At 46.9% G+C, this 21877-nt stretch overlaps 1 protein-coding gene across 2 annotated transcripts; it reads left to right on the plus strand.

Moving 5' to 3' along the window:
* The first annotated feature begins 1574 nt into the window (after positions 1-1574).
* GNPDA1 (glucosamine-6-phosphate deaminase 1) lies at positions 1575-12723 on the plus strand. 2 transcript variants are annotated; one of them, XM_025852177.2, is made up of 7 exons: positions 1575-1630; positions 2516-2645; positions 5599-5700; positions 7118-7300; positions 8334-8518; positions 10197-10371; positions 11277-12723. In XM_025852177.2, the coding sequence occupies exons 2-7, from the start codon at positions 2522-2524 to the stop codon at positions 11375-11377; spliced, it is 870 nt and encodes a 289-aa protein (XP_025707962.1). In that variant the 5' UTR covers positions 1575-1630; positions 2516-2521; the 3' UTR covers positions 11378-12723. The 2 variants fall into 2 exon arrangements, with proteins under 2 accessions (XP_025707962.1, XP_025707961.1); XM_025852176.2 differs by lacking the exon at positions 1575-1630 and adding an exon at positions 1708-2183.
* Positions 12724-21877: the final 9154 nt, after the last annotated feature.

Consider the following 21877-nt stretch of genomic DNA (forward strand, 5'->3'; position numbering starts at 1 on the left):
AGCTTCACAAAACCCACATGAACCCCAAGCCCCAAGCAGGATTTTCAGAGGCTTGGGGCAATGTCTTCACGCAAAGCAAGGGCAATGAAAGAGTACAAAAACATCCATCCACAGGACAGCTGCAGAGGGTTCCACTGTAAGGATGAATCCACAACTCTCTGAATTAGCCCATTTTGGTTCTAAAACGAGAACGGAAGGACGGGTATGGGTAAGTTCAAACACAGACATGAACTGGGAGGAACATGAGGGGGCAGGAGGTTAGGGTAGAGAGCATTGCAGGGTAGAGAGTAGGCTGCAGGGAGGCTGGGAGGACATGAGGGGTAATCATGGCTGGCCATGAATGCCAGGCTATGCTACTGTTTCATCCAGTACTCACAACAGATACCTGAGGTCAGGATTACGTATCCCCATTCGGTTCCCATGTTTTAGAAGAGAAAATTCAGAGCTGGAGAAGTTGAGTCATTTGCTTGAGTCACTCACTCAAGAACCAGGGATTGACTAAACCAGATCTTCCTGATTTGTCCCCTAGCTCTCTGATTCCAGAGCTGCCAGGCTCAAGAGAGACCTGGAACTGGTTCCCTACAGAAAGGGTAATGGGGGTAGGGGTGGGGGCGACAGGCCCAATTAAAGTCACATGAAGTCACTCTTCCTGGAACGATGGGAATGCAGCTGGTGGAGACCAGGCCCCGTTATCTGATGTGTTTGTAGAGACTGGGGTTGTGAAACATCTACAGTGCTCAAGCTGAGATGAGGTTTCTGACTGCATGGTCTTTCTGTGTGTGTGTTTTTTGTTGTTGTTTTAACAACTAAACCAACACTGAGGCCAAAGAACAAATCCTTAGAACTGTAGAGGTATTAGCTCCATAGCCTCATCTCATCAGGGCCTCTCCAGACCAACACCACCTTTCAAGCTGGGCTGGAGCTGCAGCTGGGCCCCAGGGGAGGGGTGAGCCCAATCATGGGACCTGCGGAATATGGCCACCTAGCTCCCGGTGGACATCATGTGTGGTGTGTTTCCATTTCTGTAAAATGTAAAATATATTCAAGGAAAAAGATTTTGGAAATGTAGCCTAAACTCTCAGCAATGTTATCTTGGGGTGGGGAGCTGGGGGGACCAGGGACCTCCCTCTTTCTCTAGTATAGACTGCTGTGAAGATTAAGATTTTAAAAAGAAAGAAAAATCTAATTATATTTAAAGCAAAAAATTTGTAATATTCAGGTAAAAAAAAAAAAATGGCACCTAAAAAAGTTAAACGGAAGGCAGAGCCAGGCCCAATCCCTGAGGCTCTAAGGAAGTGATTTTGCGCTTCCTCCCCCCACCACTAAAAACCTGGCCCCAGCCCCCCCGGGCCTGGGCACTGCATTCCTCGGGGCCACCTGGAACCCCCAAGTCTCCAGGCCGCACAAAACCGGCCTCCAAGCCTCGCCTCCCACAGCTGCGCCCGGAGCCGAGCGGACAGGGGGGCTGGCCCCAGGCAATGCAGAGCCCGCGGGCGGCCAGGGCCCCGCAGTGGGCGCAGCAGAGTCGGCCCCTCCGGCTGAGAGCCGCTCCGCGTGACCCGGGGCCACGTGACCCGCGCGGGGCGGGGCCGCCGGCGCAGTTGCTGCAGCCGCCGCGGGAGGTGTCCGAGTAAGTGGGGAGCGGGGCTGGCGGGGACCCTCCTCGCGGGTGGGCGTGGGCGGGGGTCCAGGCGCTGCTCCAGCCTCCGGTTCCCCAGGAGCCGGGAGCCCAGCGAACTGCTGGGCCCCCCCCCCCTTTCCGGTGCAGGGCCGGAGGGGCGTTGGGATCGCGATCGGCGTCGGGCAAACACTCCTGTATCCTTCGGCTGCCCGGGACCGCCATCCCCGCCTCCCACCCTGAGTGATCGCAGTGCGGGGCGATTACATTGACTCCTGTGCTTTGGGGGGAAACTGAGGGTCCACAAAGCAAGGCCGGCGGGAGCACCCCTCTACAGGAGAACACACGTCTCCAGGCAAACTCCACGGCTCTCACCTGCTATAGTGGCCCATATGGTCCCATGACCCCTCTATTGAGGAAGAGGCCGTGGGTACAGACTATCCAGCGCGTGGGGGTAGAGAAGTGGGGAAAGGGGGCTGGGTCGAGCTACAGGATAACAGCCAACATTGAATAGTGTGTGGTTTACATGCCCTCATTTAATATTCACCATCGTGAAATTTGTCGGGTAGGTACTATTGTCCCCATTTTCACGTAAGAAGAAACAGGCTGGGAGAACTTGAGTCCTTTGACCAAGGTCCTGAGGTTGGTAAATGGAGGAATTGAGATTAGAACCCCGGTCTGTCTCACAGCAGCGCCTCCTGGTGGGTGGTGGAGGCACTTGGCCCAGCCTGTTAATTCCTCTGTGAACCGAAAGTTGGGGTCTTCCTCTTCCTTGCTCAGACACCCTGGAGAGAGGTTGTTGCTGGCTGGGAAGGGCTTCTCCCCTCTCCCCAGCCACCTGCATCCCTTTCTCCCTGTCCCTTACCACTGATTCCTTTTGTCACCTGCCCCCTACAGGACAAGATGAAGCTCATCATCCTGGACCATTATTCTCAGGCCAGCGAGTGGGCAGCCAAGTACATCAGGAATCGCATCATCCAGTTTAACCCGGGGCCAGACAAATACTTCACCCTGGGACTTCCCACTGGTGCGTTGGGGGATGGAGAGGGTGCCATGGATTGTGGGGGAGTGAGTGAGCATTAGGGTTTTTAAGGGGCCAGGTACGTGGGCTCACTGAGCCAGGAGACTTACAAGGAGGGCTCTAGGGTGCTGGTGCTATGAGTGAACAGCCCTGCTTCCTGGAAACGCAAAAACAAGAGGACCCAGCTTCCTCTATGGTTTGGTTTAGGTGCTGCCTGCTCCCGAAGAGTTCTGGAGTAGAAGGGATCTTGGTTAGGCAGGAAGAACTTGATTTTTCAGCTCCATTCTAAATCAGCCCAGTCCACAACAGGCTGTCTCGGAATCTAGGAGTCCTTAACAGAATTAAGTCCTAATGCCTTCAGGCATACATTTTATGTAATGAATTAAGTTCTGTGCATCTCGAGTGCTACTACCTGAGTACCATCCTTGGCAGAATTGATAGTCTACTCAAGGCATTTTCTGTAAGGTTTAATTAGACGCAGGACCTACCTGAAAAACAGCCTCAGTTTCTTCTGGAAAAATCAGCTTGTTCCTTTATGGGAGGGTATCTGTTTTGACCCCAGCTCCTCAAGGCATATGGTCCTGATTCTCTCCAAGTTTGGGTGGATTTGCCCCACTGTCCCATCCACTAGAGCAGGGGCCTTCAAACTTTTTCTGTAAATGGTCACATGGTTAATATTTTACACTTCCCTGGCCATATGGCCTCTGTCGCAACTACTTAACCGTCCTTGTAGCTCAAAGGCCACTGCAGACAACACATAAATGAATGCGCCTGGCCATCTACCGATAGAGCCTGATGGACGCTCAGGTCTGAACTCATATGATTCTCACATGTCACAGAGTCAGACTCTTTTGATATTTATAAACATAAAAAGTGTAAAAACCATTCTTAACTGATGAGCTATATAAACAAAGGCAGCGGGCCAGATTTGGCCTGTGGGCTGAAGTTTGTGGGCCTCTGCACTAGACACTTGTGGGAGCATAGCTGCACGTATCTGCGAAACCGCTAACGTCTTGGGCCCTGGAGGGGCTGCACTGACGTCCTGTTTTCTAACCGTGGAGCCTCTCTGGACTAGAGTCTCTGCTCCTGCTGAGATCCCTCCCCGATTCCCCATCACCTGCACAATCAGGTCCCAGCTCCTCAGTGTGGCCTTCAGGGCCCTCCAAGACCTGGCCCCCTCCTGACTGCTGTACCTGAACCGGCACAGCGTTTCCTTTTGGGTTCCTTGGAACATGGCTTCTGTTAGGTGAAATGCCAGTCGGGGGTTCTGGGTGGAAACCAAAGAAATAGCTCTGGCTCACTTACGCAGAAAAGGAATGTATTGGCTAGATAACGGGGAGCTCACAGAATTGAGGGGAAAGCTCGAAGTTTGGAAAGCGGACATGACATGACGAAGCTCAGGGGAAGGCCAGGGAAGCTGTGGGGCGCAGGCACGGCTGAGGTCCTGGCACAGGGACAGCCTGGGGATGGGGCGGGAGGGAACTTTGATTCAGCAGGTATTTAGTGAATGCCCACCGTATGCCGAACTCTTCTAGGTGCTGGGGATATGACGACAAACAAAAAAGACGTAAACTCCTGCCTCCTGAAGTTTAAATGGTAGTAGGAGAGACAGACAATAAGCAGGTTACTTGACAAAATACAGAGTATGTTAGGTGGTGATGAGTGAAGGAGAAAAATGAGGCAGGGAAGCGGGGAGAGGGAGTGTCTAGGCAGGGGAGGGGGTCCGCGGTGTCGGACAGGGTGGCAGGGAAGGTCCCTCTGAGAAGGCGACATCTGAGTAGAGGCCAGAAGAGGTGAGAATTGTGCGGGTACCTGAAGGAGGAGCAGGTGAGGAGCGGGATGAATACGGGTGAGGCTGGGAACCCGGGGCCGAGTTATGGGGGGGCCTCTGTTAGGACTGGTTATGACTCAGTGAAATAAGAAGGCATTAGTAGGTTGTGAAAAGAGCGATCTGATTTGGGTGGGGCTTTTTTCTTTCCATCCTCTTATTTTAAAAAATTTCAAATATTCACAAAAGCTGAAAGAATAGTACAGTACCATTCTCCTAGGCTCGCCCACTGTTAATATTTGCCACATTTACCCTTCGTCTCTTCTGGCTCGTGTTCTCTGTCTACACACAAACACACACACACATTTTTTTTTTTTTTTATGAGCCACTTGAAAGTACATCCCAAACCTCCTGACGATTGACCTCTATATCTTTTGGCATCTGTCCCCTCAGAACAGATGTTCTCTTACCCAACGACAACACTGTTACCATACCTATTAAAAAAATCATTCCATAATATCGTCTGTTATGCAGACAGTAGTAACAGTTTTTTCCTCATTGTCCACATTTATCTTTTATAGTTTTTTCCCCCAATAATCCAGTATCCAGACTTCACGCATATTTAGTTCTTTAATCTACAGAGGTCCTCTTGCCTTTTTCATGTGCTCTAGAACCTTGACTTTTTAATGAGACTCAATTCGCAGGAGTTTGCTGCTCCTCGGGGAAGTCTTCCTGAGCCCACAGACTTGGGCTGGTCACAGCTGGCATTACTGCTTCCTACCCCAGCCCCAGCCAGTGAGCTCGTTCCGAGCGGCTGTGTGTCTGTGCCTCCTTGGTGTTCCCATCATGTGGCCCACTGCCTCCCACATACTAGTTGCTCACCGAACACGTCAGGACGTTAGGTGCGATGTTTACTCGGGTTACTCATTCCGGTTGTGCCAGTCAGCAGTGTGCCGACCACTGGGATTTGGCAGCGGACGAGACAGACACAGCCCTGGCCTCCTGGAGCTCACACTCTGGTGGGGAGGGGGGGAGTAGCCTTCGGAAGCGCGGACAGGATGGCGGTTAGGACTGGGGCACCGGGGGAGGGCTTCAGATCTGACTGGTTCTCCCTGTTGAGCAGCCCTCATCCCTGGGTGTCCTCAGGAGCTGGGAGCTGAAGGGTGTTCATGGCTGTGGCCTCTCTCACAGGGAGCACCCCAATTGGCTGCTACAAGAAGCTCATTGAGTACTATAAGAATGGAGACCTGTCCTTCAGATATGTGAAGACCTTCAACATGGATGAGTATGTGGGTGAGTCTGTCTCTTTCCAGGTCTTCCCTGATTCCAGGAGAGTCCTGCTCCTCCCCGTTCAGGTGCAGCCCGGGAGGGGAATAAGATTGTCTCCGGGAACCAGTGATGTTTGGTGATAAGCTCCATTAGCGAAACCTTTCTCTTCCAGGCCTTGGTGCACTCAGGTGTAAAATGGTGCTCTGAAAGCTGACCTCAGGTTGTAAGCATTAAGTGATCTAACGGATATGGAAGCCTCTTGTACAGAGCAACCATTTTAAATGTTAGAGGATCTCCTTCTCCTCTGCCTCCTCCCCAACTCCACGCCGTTTCTTTCTGTAACCAGTAATTGCCAATGGGCTCGTGCCTCCGTGTCTGTCTGGTCTCTCCAGCATTCATCTTCCAGCTCGCCTTTCTGCCAGGCACCCTGGGAGAGGAGCAGAGACTGGTGTCCCTTCCAGTGCTGAAAAGCTATACCTTCGTCTTCTGTCACCCCCGCCATCATTTTGTAAGGCTACACTTTAAACATTCTTGTTTTCAATTGTGGTAAAATAGACATAAAATTTACCATCCAGCCGTTTTTATAGGTAGAGTTTAGCAGCGTTAAGTATATTCACAGTGTTGTGTAACCAGTCTCCAGAACTCTTTTCATCTCGCAAAACTGAAACTCTCTACCCATTCAACACCAACTACCCATTGCCCACTCTCCCAACCCCTAGCAATCATCGTTTTACTGCTTCTGTGAATTTCACTACTCTAGATACCTCATTTAAGTGGACTCAGTATTTGTCTTTCTGTGACTGGCTTATTTCACTCAACAAAATGTCCTCAAGGTTTGTCCGTGTTGTGGTATGTCAGAATTTCATTCCTTTTTAAGGCTGACATTAAACATTCTTCATGTTTAATTAAACATCCACTTGAAACTTTTTTTTCTTTGCTAAAAATCATTTTGGGGAAGCCCTGAGAGAATTCTCTCCGACCAGCTCGTGTTCAAGTTGGGGTTCAGGCTCAGAGGGGTTATAACTGGGGATGAATGGCGAGGTGGGAGGCACGGGCAAGGGGTATGCTTGCTTCCTGTCCCAGATGGGCCAAGCCCTACCCCCAGGTTGTAGGCCTCCTCCAGAAGCCCAGAGTGACCCTGGCCTCCCGCCTACAATTACTCCCTTGTGAAAAGGAGATGAGAATGAGGGGATTTCTCAGGCTCCCAGGGTGCAGTCACTCTGGGCCAGTCCTGCCGTCACAGGTGGTGGTGGTGGGTGGACACGGGGATACCACCCCAGCCAGTCGTGGCTGATCGTGGCCTGGTGCCCAAGGCCCCCTGATGGGCGTTCCCCTGAAAGTGTCTGTGGAGGTCTGAGGGCATCCTGCATCCTGGCATCTGCTTTGGGAGGAGGGCTCTGGCTCAGCCTGGGTATGACTGAGTGTTGCCATGGTCCCACAGGCCTTCCTCAAGATCACCCGGAGAGTTACCACTCCTTCATGTGGAACAACTTCTTCAAGCACATTGACATCCTCCCAGAAAACACCCACATTCTGGATGGGAATGCACCTGACCTGCAGGCTGAGTGTGACGCCTTTGAAGGAAAGATCAAAGCCGCAGGGGGGATTGAGCTGTTTGTCGGAGGTGAGCCTGACACTCTGCGGCACGTGTCCAGGGCAGGCCCAGGGTGCGGAGAACACATGGAAGGGGAACAGGACCCATGCCTGCCTCCCAACGGTTTTCTCACTGCACTGGTAATAGCAGGAACCATTTACTCCCCTGAGGACGCAGGGAAGACATAGATAGGAGCCCTCACTCCCTGCCTTGGCCGTGCTGCTCAGTGACCATGTGATCTTGGACATCTCCTCTCTCTGCACTCCTGTGCCTTGTTGGTCAAGTGAGATGTTTGGATTTGGATTCGAAGATTCTCTTCCCTAGTCCTGAGGTTTTATATGGATCAGTCCACGGGACTTACCTAAACAATTAAAATCAAAGACTCGTATGGTTCGAGAAGATTCTGCACTCAGCCCCTGCACACTGTAGATAGCCATGTGAACCCCAGAGAAGTTTTGTGACTTGCCCCAGGTCAGCCGGGGCAGTGGCAAGAAAGCAGGAACCCAGGGTGTCCCCTTCTCAGTTTGTGCTCTGTCCCTACCCTGGGCTGCCCCCTTACGTTTCCATCTTTTGCCATCTCTGGAGCCACCCACGGGCGTGTTAAGCTTTTACTGCTCTAGACTTAACTCTTCTTTACTTCAAGGTAGGAGGAAGAGGCTGAGAGCACTCATGTTCAAAGATTTTATAAACTTTGCAACCCTTGTCCAGTCCCTGTTTTTTTATTTGCTGTGACTATCCCAGCGGCAGGACCCCTGACTACTGGCAGGAGAGGTTACCCTTCGCTGCTCTAGTGAAGCAGAAGCTATTTGGATTACTGCTTGCTTAGCTTTCTGAGGGTGGTCACAAGGTGACCAGGTCATGTGTGTGCCTCAAACAGAAATGGCTAGGAGGTGGGGAGAGGGGAGGGTCTTACACTTAAAGTGCACCTGCCCAGGGTGAATGAGAAAAGAGCTGTGATTTCAAGGATTTTACACACCCCAGGTGGGGAAGGATAGATTGTCCATTCCTGAAATCTTGGATCCCTGGGACTGACAGGGCTGCCCTGGCTGTTTCTCCCGGGCAGGCATCGGCCCTGATGGACACATTGCCTTCAATGAGCCGGGCTCCAGTCTGGTGTCCAGGACCCGTGTGAAGACTCTGGCCATGGACACCATCCTGGCCAATGCTAGGTTCTTCGATGGTGATCTCACCAAGGTGCCCACCATGGCCCTGACGGTGGGTGTGGGAACTCTCATGGATGCTAGAGAGGTAAGGGCACATGGGGTCCCCAGGCCTTCCTTGGGGGGTTGGACTTGTCTTTCTGTCATTAACTATACAGGAACCACCTGACAACACTGTTAACTAAAAATGAAGGCATTATAAATACGGCTAAAATCCCAGCTGATCCTCTGACTGGTCCTCCTTCCTCTTTGGAGGCAACCACTAGTCTGTTCTCAGCAGGACCCTTTCCACACTGGCTGCACGGGAGGCTGCAGGCTCCCCGGCCTCTGCTTACGCACCCCTTTGGAGCTTCTCAAGGCAGAGGAGCCCTGCACTACTCAGGTCCGAATAGGAATTTGCATTTGCACAGGTACCGAGAGGGACTGCTGGTTCCCTGCAGTTGGTGGAGGTCACTGTTTGAAGGGAGCTCCCCCTGCTACCCCAGGATATTTGTGGTTATGGCCTTGTGCTCGGGGACTCGTAAACACGGAGAAGTGTGATTTAAGTGACTAAACGCAGTTGAGTGTGTTTTTCCCTAGAAAGTTGGGTATCATTTTAATTTTTTGTGGTTCCAGTTTCTTTACCATCTTTCATTGGAATTTTAAAAGCATTTTCTCTTCCTTTCAGGGGTATATTCAGTGGGAAGCAGTTACCGACATTGTAGCTTCAAGTTTCTTTGCCCAGATCTGTAAACAAACATCTACATAGTGGAAAAAGCTCCCTATTTCAAGAGAACTTTTGTGAAATGAGTGAGGTCACCAGCTTTCTCTTGGGTGACCTTGACTCAGTATCTCTGGGGGTCACCCTGCTGTGTTTGGCCGTATAGCGTGGAAGCACTAGGGTGTGAGGGCTCTCCCTGTTCTGGGAGGGTATTACAGTCTGGGAAAGGACCTGGGTCTGGAAATCAGGAGTTCTGGGGTCCTGAACAGAAAGAGTTGCCTTCTCTCTTGCTTCTGATGTCTCATCTTTTAAGAGAGAAATAGTAAATCCTGTTCACAACTCCATGGTACATCGAATTACAATGAAATCTAGAGGGCAGAGTTCCTTCACAATCACTTTCCAGCATTTATGTTCTTGATATTTTAACTGTTGAGGGAGTCCGTGCCTTTGTTTTATTTGAACATAAAACATCACCCCAAGTCCTATTAGTCAGTCTAATACTTGGCATTGAGAGCGACCAGATTAAGGGGCAGCCTTTGTGGGATGGAACCTCAGCGGCCACACATATAACCATGACCATCACTTCCATGGCCCCTTGTAGATGGTGCATATTGGAACCCCTCTTCTTCAGACTGCACTTGTGAAAACTCACCCAGCCTAGGACCCCCTGCGACTCAGTGTCCCAACTGCTGGGATTAGAGGCATGGGCCTTTGTCTGGCATATGTGTTCGTAGCTTTCATCAAAGGTACCAGGAGGCACCATTACAGGGTGGTCTAGAGCATGGACTCTGGGTCAGAAATGCCCTGGGGCAAGCTACTTACTCCCCTGGAGCGCATTTCCTCATCACAGAACATGGGGATGGTGATGCTCCCAGCCTCAGGTTCTCTGGGCAGTAAGGCAGAGAGCAGGGAGCACTGTGTGCTGTAAGCTAACAGCTTAAAATGGTCTATTAAAAACAACAGTGCTTGCAGCCAGTTGGGGGTGACTGGACCAGAACTCAGGTTTCTGGACTCCGGGTTCCACTGCTTATTCTCCTCCATCACAGGCTTGTTTTCTGATCCCCAGGTGATGATCCTCATCACAGGTGCACACAAGGCATTTGCTCTGTACAAGGCCATTGAGGAGGGAGTGAGCCATATGTGGACCGTATCTGCCTTCCAGCAGCATCCCCGCACGGTATTTGTGTGTGACGAGGATGCCACCCTGGAGCTGAAAGTGAAAACCGTCAAGTATTTCAGAGGTGAGGGGAGGGGGCGAGGAGTTTGGGCTATGCCGGGTGTGAGGAGCGGGTCTCGTATTCTGGCCCTGGCCATTTTCATAGACAACTCTGATGTTAATAAAAACCAAACCTTACGGTCCCAGAATACACACTCATTGCTCCTCCACCCATGACTGCAAGGGTCTATTTCTGGAGGCCTATTTGTTCTATAGAGGCAAGAAGACAATGAAATGAAAAATAGCTGAGGGCTATGTGGTGATCTCTTGGCAGGGCTATTGAAGCTCAGGGTTTGTTTTTTTTTTTAATCTTTCCAGGACTCATCCAGGCCTTCCCCTCTAGGTAGGGCACTTAACTCTCATGAGGATCTTTTTCTCTTCTACTTTAAGAAGGACACACTGTGGGGCACCTGGGTGGCTTGGGCAGTTAAGCGTCTGCCTTCAGCTCAGGTCATGATCCCGGGGTCCTGGGATCGAGCCCCACATCGGGCTCCCTGCTCAGTGGGAAGCCTGCTTCTCCCTCTGACGCTCCGTTCCCCCTGCTTGTGCTCTCTCTGGCTTTCTCTGTGTCAAATAAAATCTAATAAATAAATAAATAAATAAATAAGGACATGCTGCTTTGGGCATACTTAGGGGAAACCCCTCATTTACTAAGCAGGCAAATTAGGAATTTATTCTTTGGTGAAAAGATTAACCTTTCAATAGCCAACACCTCTAAAGAGTGAATTTACAAAAGGGCCGTGGATTCTAGCATTCATTGGGAATAATAAATTCTTTTCCTACTCTTAGTATTTTTGTCATTTGGAGCCACAGAGAAAAGATGATTTTCAGTACTAGGACAAAATTTGAGAGCTCCTGGATGTTATTGTTCATAATCGTGGAACTCTGCCTCTACTTGCATTAACTACCTTTGTTTTTAATTTTTCACAGGTTTAATGCTTGTTCATAACAAGTTGGTGGACCCCTTGTACAGTATCAAAGAGAAAGAAACAGAGAAAAACCAGTCTTCTGAGAAACCATACGGTGATTAGCCTGTGCTCATCCTAGCATCGAGTACTTCTTTCGGACAGGCAGAGCAATTCTGGAAATTGCCTTTATGAGGACAGAATTGTATTTCTTTAATCCAGAATGGTTACTCCAGATAAATGGGTATACTTACTGTTCTTGGCTATGCAGCATGGAGCCTAGTCATGAGAGTTTAGCTACAGGGAGAAGGACTTGTTCTGTAACCTACTTTAATCAGAAAAAAAGTCTCTGAAAAATGTACTCCATAATTTTGATGTCTGCCCTACACAGATTAGGGTTTTTTAGCTTTTGTTCTGCCTCTGGCACTGTTCTCATGTATAACACACTCCCGTCAGGAATTTCTATCATTACATACACTGATTCTCAATTGGGGGTAGTGGGGGGGCCTCTGTGTTTTGGCCCAAACCTCTTTGAAAGCCTCTCTGGAGTAGGCCTGCCTCTTCGTTTGGGAATCACTGTTCCAGATTAAGGAACAAACTCTTAACCTTCTGTTCAGTTATAAGTGCCATGGAAAGAAAATGATTCCTGACTTTCTTTCCCTAATTGTTTTTTTTTTTTTTCCCTGCTCTCACAGTTGGCCTTTCCATGAACTTGGAGGACTCCTTGGGGGAGGAGGATCTGGGTGGCTAGGACTAAAGAGGCGGCTTTTGCTGATAAACTCAGTCTCAAGGGGCCCAACCACGTCAGACTCCCCTCCCTTCGGGACCCTCTGGCACCTGGAGGAAGGCGGAAACCCTCTTCCCACCAGAGCCCCATGTTTTTGTTCCAGGGTCTCCCTGGGGCGACAGATCCTGCCACAGCATCAGTGTGTTCAGCTGAGGAGATGGAGGCCAAGGCAACAGCTCAGTCAGGCCCAAGTTTAGTCACAACACGAGCAACATGTTCTCCTTCCCTGAGTACGCAAAGACAACATACCAAATGCTTCTAAAGTTGCCTAATAATAGCCTTTCCCCACTTAAAATACCCTGCCCTTCCAACCCACTCAGGTTCCTGTGGCGCGCGCTGACGTTCCCAGAACATCAGGAAATACAACCCTTTTGCCCCTCTGTCCTTCACCCCTTGTTCACAAAATGAGTTTATTGCTCTGCCTTTTGACTCCTAAGCCTTCGTGGAGTGGATGCTGCCTTCGCCTCCCTATTTCTGTGCCTGTTTGAAGCTGCTGCTTCCTCTCCTTCTGGGAGAGATCTTTCAGAGACTGGCTCAGGCCTCTCTTCAAGTGCTGTGTCTGGTACCAGTGTTTGGTCTTGAGCTTTTATACGTGATTGTGCTGTCATTCTGTCTTAGGCTAACGGATCAGTGGACTTGTTTACAATGTGATATTTTCTAATAAATCCAATATTTTCAAATGAAATATGTCTTTGTGGACTTGCACCCCCAGAGGTCAGAGGGTGGTCTGGGTTGGTATTTATATATTTTGGCAACAGCTGGTGAGCAACGCTTCACACTCCTCACAACGGCTCTAAAGGACAGCACAATCGTGGCAGCTGTTGACCTCTTCAGTCATTGGGGGGAAAAGAAAATAGTTCGTAATAATGAAGCACCTGTGTAAAATGGTGGGCATGAGCAGATGAGCAATAAATCGTGATGTTCCGGCTGTACCTGGGATCCAAACGAGGATATGGCTTCTACAAAGAATAAGGAGACTTGTGAGCAGGAGGGATATAAAAACTGCAGGGTATGGGAAATAGGTTTAGGTGGTTTTTTTGTTAGAAAAGTAAATATAATGGAACATCTTGGGTCAATATAACCAATTGAGGTATAAGTAGAAGTCGGCAGAAGGGTTTAATTTTTTATCAGTTGTATTAAGATAGAATTGACGTGCCCATAAAAGTCACCTATTTTCAACTCAGTGATTTTTATTTAGTCTATGGAGTTGTGCAATTTCCTACCACATCCATTTCTATCCTCCCAAGAGCTCCCTATTCCTACCCCAGCCCAGGTGACCACAGATCTGCTTTGTCTCTACAATTTACCTTTTCTGGGTATTTCGTATCAGTGGAATCCTACGGCATGGCCTCTTGCGGGTTTGGCTTCTTTCACGAAGCATGTTTTTGATGCATAATGTTAATCCATTTAACACGTATCAGTAGTCCCTTTTTATTGCTAAACAGTATTCTGTGGTACGGATATACCACATTTTGTCTATCTGGTAAAGAAGGGATTACATTTTAAGTAGGTATGTTCTAGAAAAAAAATTGTATTAGAATGAAATGAAAAAGAATTTAGTCAAGATGGCTGCTCTGGAGATGCCTGTGCGAATTCAGGACCTTAAAAAAGATTTCTTTCCCAGGCCTTAGTTTCCCTGGTGGCCCAAGAGCAGTGTCATCCGGCTATAACTGGTTCTAATGCCTGTCAAGTGGGATGCACACTCCTGCGCCAGACTGGGCCTCTGGTTTGACTCAGGGCTCATTATATTTTGGGGCAGGGATCACAGCGGGCCTGGAATACCTTGTTGCCAAAAAACAAGGGTGCTTTAAAAGACGCTTGGGGCAGGAGTGCCTGGGGGGCTGTCGTTAAGCGTCTGCTTTCCACTCAGGTCATGATCCCAGGGTCCTGGGATCGAGCCCCACATCGGGCTCCCAGCTCCGCGGAAAGCCTGCTTCTCCCTCTCCCACTCCCCCTGCTTGTGTTCCCTCTCTCGCTGTGTCTCTCTCTCTCAAATAAGTAAAATCTTGAAAAAAAAAAAAAAAAGGCTTGGGCAGTTAATGAGAGCACAAAGCGGCCAGTTTAATGGGGCTCCCACTGGCCAGGTTGTGACAATGTGATCAGTCAGGAAATACTAAATACAGTTAAGTGGAACAAGTTGAATCTGTAAAACCCCAAATCTGCTACTCAAAGAGGAAAAAGGTACTATTAAGTATAAATGGTATTGTATTTCAGCAAGAGAGGAGTGGATGTGTTTAACGTTCTATTGCATTTCGTAAAAAGCGGCTGCATGTCGACATAAATGGGTGTCACCTTTTCTATTTAATCTGCTTAGAAAGTAGAGATAGATACAAGGGCCTGGCCCACTATTTCCCCCAGATACATCAAAGCCTTACTCCCTTCCGTCCTTTAGGTCTCTGCTTCGATGTCATTTATCAGAGATCTTCCCTGACCCTTCAATATCAAGTAGCAATGCAGAGTCCCTACCCCCTCATCCTGCTCTTTTACTACCTGATGTGTATTTTGTTCCCCACAAAATGTAAGTAAGCGTCCTGAAGGCGGACTTTAAATACTGCGCTATCCCATCCTTCTCGGTGCCTTGAGATCTAGAAGGCACCTGTTAAATTTGTTCAACTATATGCCTGATAGTCCCCCCCCCCACACCGCCAAGAGTAATGACCATACACAATAACCAGGGGAAATAGTAGCACATTATATGATAAAAGAGTAGCCACTTGGCCTACCAAGGAGATCTAACCGTGCAAATTTGATGCCTCATTCCTGGGAACCCCAATCCTTACTGTGATGAGATGCTATGAAGCAGGGATACGTTTCCAACAAATTATATTGTGACAAAATATTGAGTTATGTAATAATGTTAAACAGAACGTAGTAATTTGGGCTTTAAGGGAGGTCTTAACACCAGCTGGCAACCACCTTATATTCCCCCAATTCGTTCAGTCTAAGACTAATTCATAAGGCCTCAAGCCTCCACCCGCTTTTCCCCCAGCTTGTCTCTCAGCTATGACCTTGAAAATGGAAGCGATCAGGAAAGAACTTCCACAAGCTTCACCATCACACACACCGACCTGCCAGCCCTCCTCTCATACTTTGCTCCTTGTCCAGTCCCTCCACTTGTCGGCTAGATCCCACCTTCTCTTGCATCCTTGAGGGCATTGTTCCAGCAAGACCCTCACCCGCCGGCAGCATCAAAATGTCCTGCTTTCCTGGATCACTCCTATCAGCATACAAAACACATCTTAAAAACAAAACTTTTTTTTTTTTTTTTTTTTTAAGAGAGAGAACATGCATGAGCCTGAGGGGTGGGAGCAGAGAGGGAGAGAATCTTAAGCAGGCTCCACACCCAGTGCAGAGCCCAACACGGCTCAATCTCATGATCCTGAGATCATGACCTGAGCCTAAATCGAGTCGGATGCTTAACAGAGCCACCTAGGCGCCCCTAAAAACAAAACTCTACCCTGTTTGCCCCCTCCTATAATAGCCTCATTCTCTGATCCCCTTTACTGCAAAGCCTCTGGAGTTACCTTTACTGGGGCTCTCCTCTCTCTGCTCCCCCTTTCTGGTATTCCCATTATGCATATGTTATACCTTTGTAACTGTCTCACGGTTCTTGGATATTCCATACGTTTTAAAAAACATTATTCCTTTTTTTTTTTTTTTGAAGATTTTATTTACTTGACAGAGAGACACAGCGAGAGCAGGAACACAAGCAGGGGGAATGGGAGAGGGAGAAGCAGGCTTCCCGCTGAGCAGGGAGCCTGACATGGGGCTCGATCCCAGGACCCTGGGATCATGACCTGAGCCGAAGGCAGACGCCCAATGACTGAGCCACCCAGGCGCCCCCATTATTCCTTTTTTCTCTTCAAATTTGTTTGGAACATTTTTCTTGACATATCTTCAAGCTCACTGAGTCCTTCCTTAGGTGTTTTGAGACTACTGATGAGCCCCTCAAGGGTATTTGATTCTCTTGTTTTTGTTTTTAGCATTTCTTTTTGATTCTTAGAGTTTCCATCTTTTATATATATTACCCATCCATTCTTATACGTTGTCCACTTTTTCCATCAGAGACCTCAGCATACCAATCATTGTTACTTTAAATTCCCAGTCTGATAACTCTAAAATCTCTGCCATATCTGAGTCTGGTTCTGATGCTTGCTTTGTTTCATCAGACTTTTTTTTTCTGCTTAGCATCCTTGTATACTTTCTATTGGAGGCTGGACATGATATATATTGGGTAACAGGAACTGAGGTCAACGGGCCTTGAGTGTGAGGTTTTATGTTTACACGACTAGCAGCTAGGCTGTGTTCAATCTGCTGTCAGAGGTTTCGATTGCCTTCGGTGTCCTTGTTTTTGTCTTCCCTTTCTGTGCTTGGGTTTCCCTAGAAACTCCTTCTTGAAATAGAGTCTGTGTCTTGTAGCTTTCTTAAAAGCTATAATCCACTGTTATAATACTGGAGCCCTACTGATGGTATGGTATTAGGGAGAATTATTCTGTACCTTATGATTAAATCTGTTTTGTCTCTTTTTAGTGAGATGGAGTCCCTGGGCCAAAACCTTCAGAAATGTCTTAGCCTTTTTTTTCTTATGTGAGACAGGAAGGCTAGAGGGGGCTTAAGCCATCTAGCTGCTCTTCTCCGAGGTCAGAGAAGACTCAGGCAAAGCAGTTTTCCCTGAGCACGGCCTTCTGCCATGTAAACAGAAAGTCTAGGTGTATTTTGAAATGGCTACTTTCCCCCTCCACCTTGCAGGAGGGGATTTTTCTGCCATCTTCACATTGAGAACCTAAGGAAACTTCTGGAGGTAAAACCCACCAAAGTGTGGGGTCCCCTTAGGGTAACTCCCAGGAGTTTTAAACTCTCAAGCGAGTCCACATTCAGTCCCCAGTAATTTGCTTCAATCCTGATAATTGGCTCCAGCAGCTTCTCCTTTCAGTGAAGTGATTTATATTTTCTGCATTTTCTTTTTTCTTTAGTTTTTGTGGTGGTTTCCCTGTGATCTCCATTCTTTGATGGATCAAAGAAAAGTTGATTTTCAGTTTGCTTAGCATTTTTTCTCTTTGTGAGGATACCCCATTCTTTCCCAAACACACTCCAGATTTTCCACCTCCCCTGTCACTTTGACACTTGTCAAAGTCACCAATGACCACACTGATCACTAAGTCAATGCACAGAGCTCATGTTACTTGACCTGTCTGCACTGACAGCTGACCACTCCTTCCTTCACACTTGACACGACTTCCAGGACATCACGCTCAGATTTTCTTACCTTACTGGCCGCTCGTTGTCTCCTCTGTTGGGTCCTTCACATCACCCTGAACTCGTGGCATCTGGGGGGCTCCAAGACTCAGTCTTTGGACCTCTTCTTCCCATACAACTCACTCTCTCGGTAATTTCATCCAGTCTCATGGCTTCACATACCATCTGTTACACTGACTCCCCTATTTCCATCTTCAGGCCAAGACTCCCTTCAGTTCCGGACTACAATACCCAACTGCCTGTTCAACATCTCCACTGAGATCCTTGCCAGGCATCTCAAACTCATCTATCCACAAATAAATTCCTGATCTTCACCAGCAAATCTCTGCCACCTATAGCTTTTCCCATCTCAACTAGAGAGACAAAAAGAGCTAGAAATCAACTCTGATGCCTCACTTTCTCGTATTATACATGCAATCTATTGGTGAATCCTTGAAGTTTTTACCTTCAAGTTAAGTACAGAATCTGACCACTTACCAGGATTCCAGGTGCTGGCACAGTGCTCCAAGCCAGCTGCACCTATCACCTGAGTTACTGCAGTAGCTTTCTAACTGGTCTGTTTCTACGCTTGCTCACACTCCTAAAACCTAAGATCCTATCACACTTCTGGCTCAAAGCCCTCGAAAGGCTCCCATCTCAGATTAGAAGCCCAAGTTCAAGCAGTCTGCCTCCACCATTTCCCCTCTCGCTATTCTCTCCTATCCCACCTCTTACTACTCTCTTCCTGAGTCACTTCAGCTCTTACTGGCCCCCATGCTGTGCCCGGAGTCCTCCAACATGCTCTCACTCCAAGGGCCCGTCCCCTTGCTGCTCTCTCTATCCAGACTCTCTTCTCTCAAGTGCCCACATGGTACTGCCAAGCCTTTGTCCAAGTGCTATCTTGATGAAGTCTTCTACACTCTTGAAAATTCCACTATCACTCTGCCTCACCTAACTCCCTATTGCCTCTCCCAACTTCTCTCCTTAGCACTTCACTTGTGATAATCCATATCATTTCCTTAGTGTCTCTCTCCTTCCATCAGAATTTAAGTTGCATAAGGGGAGAGATTTACGTTTGTTTTATTCACTGCTACATTCTCAGCACCTAGAAAAACAGTAAGGCCCATCATGAGGTGTGCAATATTTGTTAAGTGAATGAATACTAGGAAACACAACAGGCTGCAAGAAATGGAATGGGAATGAGAGTAAGACACACAATCATCTTTTAAATTCCTACGCAGTGACGATGCATTAATATTAGTTTAGTTTGTTTGTTGATTCAATGAAGGGGGTCAAAAAGAGCCAAGGAAAGAAAAGAAGTAACTATGCTGACTTTGTATTCACAACTTTGGCATCAGAATCTCACTACGTTTTCAATGTGCACTATCCTCTCCAAAGCGCCCTCTGGCTCTGAAAAGTATGCGAATCCTTGGAGTGGTAAACCTTTAGAGCAGACCTGAATATTTACCCGAAGGCTAGGTTGTGAATGCTGAAAGTTGATAATTATCACTAATATTGGTGAGAACATCCTCAAAGCCAGCTCTCTGACCACAAAGCCTCAGCCTGGTTTGCCAGCAAATGTTTTTACTGAGCCAAAGTTCAGGGAGCAGACCATTTGGCTATTCTTACCAGTATCAGAGGGTACCACATCCGTCATACTTAGGGGCGTCAGAACTTAATTTGTTTCCTCCAGTGGACGGAGACAAGAGCTACTAACAGGACTGACACCTTCTATGTAACAACTGAATGCCAACTATGGTTCAAGTATAGTTTTAAGTGGCCTTACATTTTTTGGTTAATACTGCTGTTCCTGCCTTGCTGGTATCACTAGATGCCATTCCAGATATGAGGATGTATAGGAGACGATAATGGAACACGAGGAGGAAAATTAAAATCCCCCAAATAAACCTGTTTCTGTAACAAAATACTGTCTTTTTTATTTTTACTACTGTCTTATTTACTGCATTTTTATAACATGAGAACTGCTGCCACCTGCAGGTCATGCTTATGACAAAGTTAATACTCGATGGGATTTCCAAAATTTCCTTCCAAATTGTTGAATGAATGGTGTTACGATTATCCCATCTAATTAACTCTTTTTTTCTTAACCTAAACAAATAAATAAGTAAAAAAAATTAAGTATATTAAGGGATTTCTAATGTAAACTAGAACCTTCTACTACTAAAAAATGACCTTGCTGGGGCACCTCGTTGGCTCAGTTGGAAGAGCGAGCGGCTCTTGATCTTGGGGTCACGAGTCTGAGCCCCACGTTGGGTGCAGGGATTACTTAAATAAACAACAACAAAAAAATGATCTTGCTGAGATTGCTATATGTCTAGCAAAGGGGCCGCCAAGTGTTTTCTTCATTATCCATCTCCTCTCCTCTCAATAGCAAGAGATGTCTCCACTTGATGCTCACTCATGGGATTCAGTATTTAGCTGAGATTGCAAGCTTATCCTCTCACACCAGGGCAGAGACCTGTGGGTCCAGATGATCCACAAGTCTAATCAACTTATCCAGTTTAGGGGTACCTGGCTGGCTCAGTCAGTAGAGCCTGCAACTCTTGACCTCAGGGTTGTGAGTTTGAGCCCCACGCTGGGTGTAGAGATTACTCAAAAATACAATCTTTTAAACAACAACAACAAACTTATCCAGTTTGATGATTTCCTCATGAAGCTGAGTAGGAAAATGACCATAACCGGTACATGGACTAAAACTCCATACAAAGACAATGAAGTGTCCTAAGAAATAACGGATTTAAAGCCACAAAGAGACATTTAAAAAAATGCAATGATTTGCTGAGCCTGCTAGGATTAGGTCATCAGTCTCCAAGAAAAGGTTTTCAGGTCCTGACCAATCCAGGTACATCAAAATCCAGTGGATGTTTAAGTCATACTAACAATAAAAGTGGATGGCACAACTGTGCCAGCCAAGAGGAGACAAAGAAACAAGATGACTAAATGTAGTATGTGGTATTCTGGATGGAACCCAGGAACAGCTCAAGGTCAACAGGAAAACACTAAGGAAATCTGAATCAAGTATGGACTTTTGTTACTAATAATGTTCATTATTGTGACAAATGTACTATACTAAGATGCCAGTAACAGAATGGAAACGTGGAACATACGGGAACACTGTACTACCTCTGCAATTTTTCTGTAAATCTGAAACTTCTAAAAATGTTTACTTAAAAAAAAATGGGACAAGATGCAATTCAAATGACAATTCAAAAGCGGGCCCTTAAGTCAGTTCAGTCACAAGCTTAAAAAGTCAAAAACTTCCATTTTGATTTTAAAAGTTATTTAGTAGCTTATTTTCATCTGTATGTTCTAGACTCAAAACTTTTATTTAAATCAAGAGATGCAGCCTCTTCAAACTATAATTTTGAGCACGATGAACTGGCAGTCTGTACAGGGACCCTTGGCTCTCTCGCTCTCATCAAAAGGACACATGAGGTTCATGTCAATGTAGGACAAATCTTGGCCCACTTGTTTAAAAAAAAAAAAAAAAGGCCTTCATGAAATTAAGCTAAGTATAAAACTCTTTATTCTGGAGCGCCTGGGTGGCTCAGTCGTTAAGCGCCTCCCTTCGGCTCGGGTCATGATCCCAGGGTCCTGGGATCGAGCCCCACATCGGGCTCCCTGCTCTGCGGGAAGCCTGCTTCTCCCTCTCCCACTCTCCCTGCTCTGTCTTCTTTTTAAAAAAATCTTATTTTGCTACCAAGCCATTCACCAAACCATAAGGAAAGACAACTTTTCCCAAAAAGCTGTGTCTCTGTCAAGTAAATAAATAAAATCTTTAAAAAACAAAAAAATTCTTTGTTCTTTCATATAGTTTCTTGATACGCCAACCTTCCACAAACTCAGGTATTTGATAGGGCATTCAGGGGGTTATCCCGATTTTTCATTTTACTCAGAGACAAAAATACTCTACCCAAAATTACACCATCTTAAAATTACCTCGTAACTCATGCCTCAAAATTAAGACTTTACAAGCCCTATTGTCTTTGTTAAAATTGCAAGGTGAAGATTTTGTACCTAAGGAAAAAAGGATGAAACATTCAAATGAACAAACAAGTCTGAGACTAACCACTTGCTGTGTTTTTTAAAATCATAAAGAGAAACCTCCCATTTCTTTCACAAAACTTCATGATGAAGCTTTCTTTCCTACTTCCACTATATCATCAACATAATGTACAAAAGCCTAAAATAAAATAACCTCTATCAAATACCAACTAGTCCATGAACTGAGGAGCTTCTGAATGGCTACTACTAAAAAAATCTCCACTGAATTCCTATTCAATCACAGAGCCACTCTTCTTAGGTGTATACTGTATAATTATTTTAATTTCCATTTCTTGTATTCAACTTATTCTTTAACTTTAGTTCTTCTATAAAATGTGCAAAATGAAAGCTCATGAGCCATATGGTTCAAACAAAATATGGGCACTAAAACCTAAATTCAGTCACGAGTCTGGATAAGAGAGGAGGTGCTATTCTATGACTTCTTTCTGCTCACTTTAAGAATATGTGTTACACGCCATACAGTTTTTTAAAATGTGATCAGTTGCCTTGGAGACAGAATAGCAGGAACTCTGCTCTGA

This window comes from Callorhinus ursinus, unplaced genomic scaffold, assembly GCF_003265705.2.
Source record: "Callorhinus ursinus isolate GAN/ISIS: 27379988/994484 unplaced genomic scaffold, GSC_fseal_2.0 scaffold23, whole genome shotgun sequence".
NCBI classification, from domain to species: Eukaryota; Metazoa; Chordata; class Mammalia; order Carnivora; family Otariidae; genus Callorhinus; species Callorhinus ursinus.